Source organism: Crotalus tigris, unplaced genomic scaffold, assembly GCF_016545835.1.
Source record: "Crotalus tigris isolate CLP2741 ecotype Arizona unplaced genomic scaffold, ASM1654583v1 scf7180000020216.623372, whole genome shotgun sequence".
NCBI classification, from domain to species: Eukaryota; Metazoa; Chordata; class Lepidosauria; order Squamata; family Viperidae; genus Crotalus; species Crotalus tigris.
Window position 1 is genome coordinate 570,374 of NW_024097909.1, and position 2,048 is coordinate 572,421.

The following is a 2,048-nucleotide window of genomic DNA, read 5'->3' on the forward strand; positions in this document are numbered from 1 at the left end:
GCGGTGCAGAGGTGGGGGGGGGGTCGCTCCGCCCCTGAGCCGCGTGCGGAGGGAGGGCGCCCGTCGCCGGCAGCCCCCTGAGCGCGTGCAGAGCGCGCCCGCCCCCTCCCTGCCTTCCCCGGGACGCTGCCTGCCCGGCCATGGAGCAGCCCGACGGGGCGCGCAGCGTGCAGATCGAGTTCCCGCACTACGCGGCGGGGCTGCTGGAGTCGCTGAACCGGCACCGGCTGGAGGGCAAGTTCTGCGACCTGGCCGTGCACGTGCAGGGCCGCGTCTTCCAGGCGCACAAGAGCGTCCTGGCCGCCGCCTCGCCCTACTTCCACGACAAGCTGCTGCTGCGCGACACGGGCCGCCTCGTCCTGCCGGCGGTCATCGCGCCCGACGCCTTCGAGAACCTGCTGCAGCTCATCTACTCGGGCCGCCTCCGGCTGCTGCTCGACGCCCTGCCCGGCCACCTGCTGGCGGCCAGCGGACTGCAGATGTGGCAGGTGGTGGACCAGTGCTCGGGCGTCCTCCGAGAGCTGGAGGGGGCCGGCGGGCCGCTCTCCCGCCGCCCCTGGGCCGCCCGCACGGCGGAGAGCCCCAGCAGCAGCAGCGGCGGCGGCGCTGGCCGCCACCCGGGCTTCCGGGAGGACGGGGGGACCGCGAGGGGCGCCCGTGGGCCCGGCCGGCACCGCTGCCGGCAGCTCGAGGACCTGGGCGAGGAGGTAGTGAAGATCCGGGTCTCCCAGGAAGACGAGGAGGAGGAGGAGGAGGAGGAAGAGGAAGAAGAGGAGGAAGAGCACCGGCAGGCCCAGATCTGCAGTGACTCCATGAAAGTGGTCTTGGACGAGGAGGAGGAGGAGGAAGAGGAGGAAGGCCGCCGGGGCAGAGACCGTCCCGGACAGGGGACCAGGGAGCCGGGCCCCGCCTTCGCTTTGCCCCGAGAGGCCCCCAAAGTCTTCTACATCAAGCAGGAGCGCTTTGACCCGGCGGAGGAGGCCCCTCCCTCTGCGCTGGGGGGCAGTCCGCCCTCCTGCCGCTCGGAGGCCGCCTTCATGAAATCCCTGGGTGCCTCGGAGGTGCCGGGCCTCTGCCAGGCAGAGATCCAGGCCGGCGGGGAGCTCAGCTACCTCCTGCCTGGCGGGGCCTCCTCGCCCACGGCCCCGGGCTCCTTGGCTGGGAAGCCCCAGCCACTCCCCGCAGACTCTGTGGCGGCTTTCCCCGAGAGCTCGTGGAAGCCCGTGGACCTGCACGGCAACGAGATCCTTGCCCAGGCTGTGCACGGCCAGGTGGTGCACGCCCCCGTCAAGCTGATGTCCGCGCCTGATGGGAAGAAGTTCGGCTGCCTGTGCGGGAAGCGCTTCGCCGTCAAGCCTAAGCGGGACCGACACATCATGCTGACCTTCAGCCTGCGGCCCTTCGGCTGCTCCGTCTGCAACAAGAAGTTCAAGCTGAAGCACCACCTGACGGAGCACATGAAGACCCACGAGGGCAACCTGCACGCCTGCGAGGACTGCGGGCGCAAGTTCCGTGTTCAGAGCTGCTTCCTGAAGCACAAGGAGCTCTGCAAGGGGCAGGGCTGGGCCACCGCCTGCTGGACCTACAAGTAGGGGGGGCAGGGCTGCCTTCAAAGGGGGAGGGAGGGGGGGCGAGAGCAGGCCAACTTGCCCATCCCTTTCCTCTGCTGGTCTCCTGTGTGGAGAGCACCCCAACATCTGGGGTGCTCCCAGGCGGCCCCTCACGGATGAGATATGGATGCCGGAAGCAGGCTCCCCTCCGCTCCTTTGCCGCTGTCATCCTGTTTCAGACCCCCAAAACCGCGTCTTGTGGGTGAGGAATTACTTGGGACAGGCCATCTTGCCGGGAGCAGCTGCCGGGTCCTCTGGCTGCAGTCTGACCTCCCGGGCCTGACGGTCTTTCTCCTGGGTGGTTGAAAGAATAACCTGGAAGTGGGCTGGGGACCCGTGAGGGGGTCTTGCTTAGTGAGCAAAGCCTCCACTGGGGAGGGGGGGGGAGTGGCATCCAAGAACAGCAACCCTCCTCCAGGGGTCCCCCATCCAATGGGA

General features: G+C 69.1%; 1 protein-coding gene across 1 annotated transcript; it reads left to right on the plus strand.

Moving 5' to 3' along the window:
• ZBTB9 (zinc finger and BTB domain containing 9) lies at positions 1-1,611 on the plus strand. The gene has a single exon (XM_039365912.1). The coding sequence runs from the start codon at positions 141-143 to the stop codon at positions 1,590-1,592; it is 1,452 nt and encodes a 483-aa protein (XP_039221846.1). The 5' UTR covers positions 1-140; the 3' UTR covers positions 1,593-1,611.
• Positions 1,612-2,048: the final 437 nt, after the last annotated feature.

Coding starts and splice junctions, on each gene's coding strand:
- ZBTB9 (XM_039365912.1), top strand. CDS start 141: ATGGAGCAGCCCGACGGGGCGCGCAGCGTGCAGATCGAGTTCCCGCAC.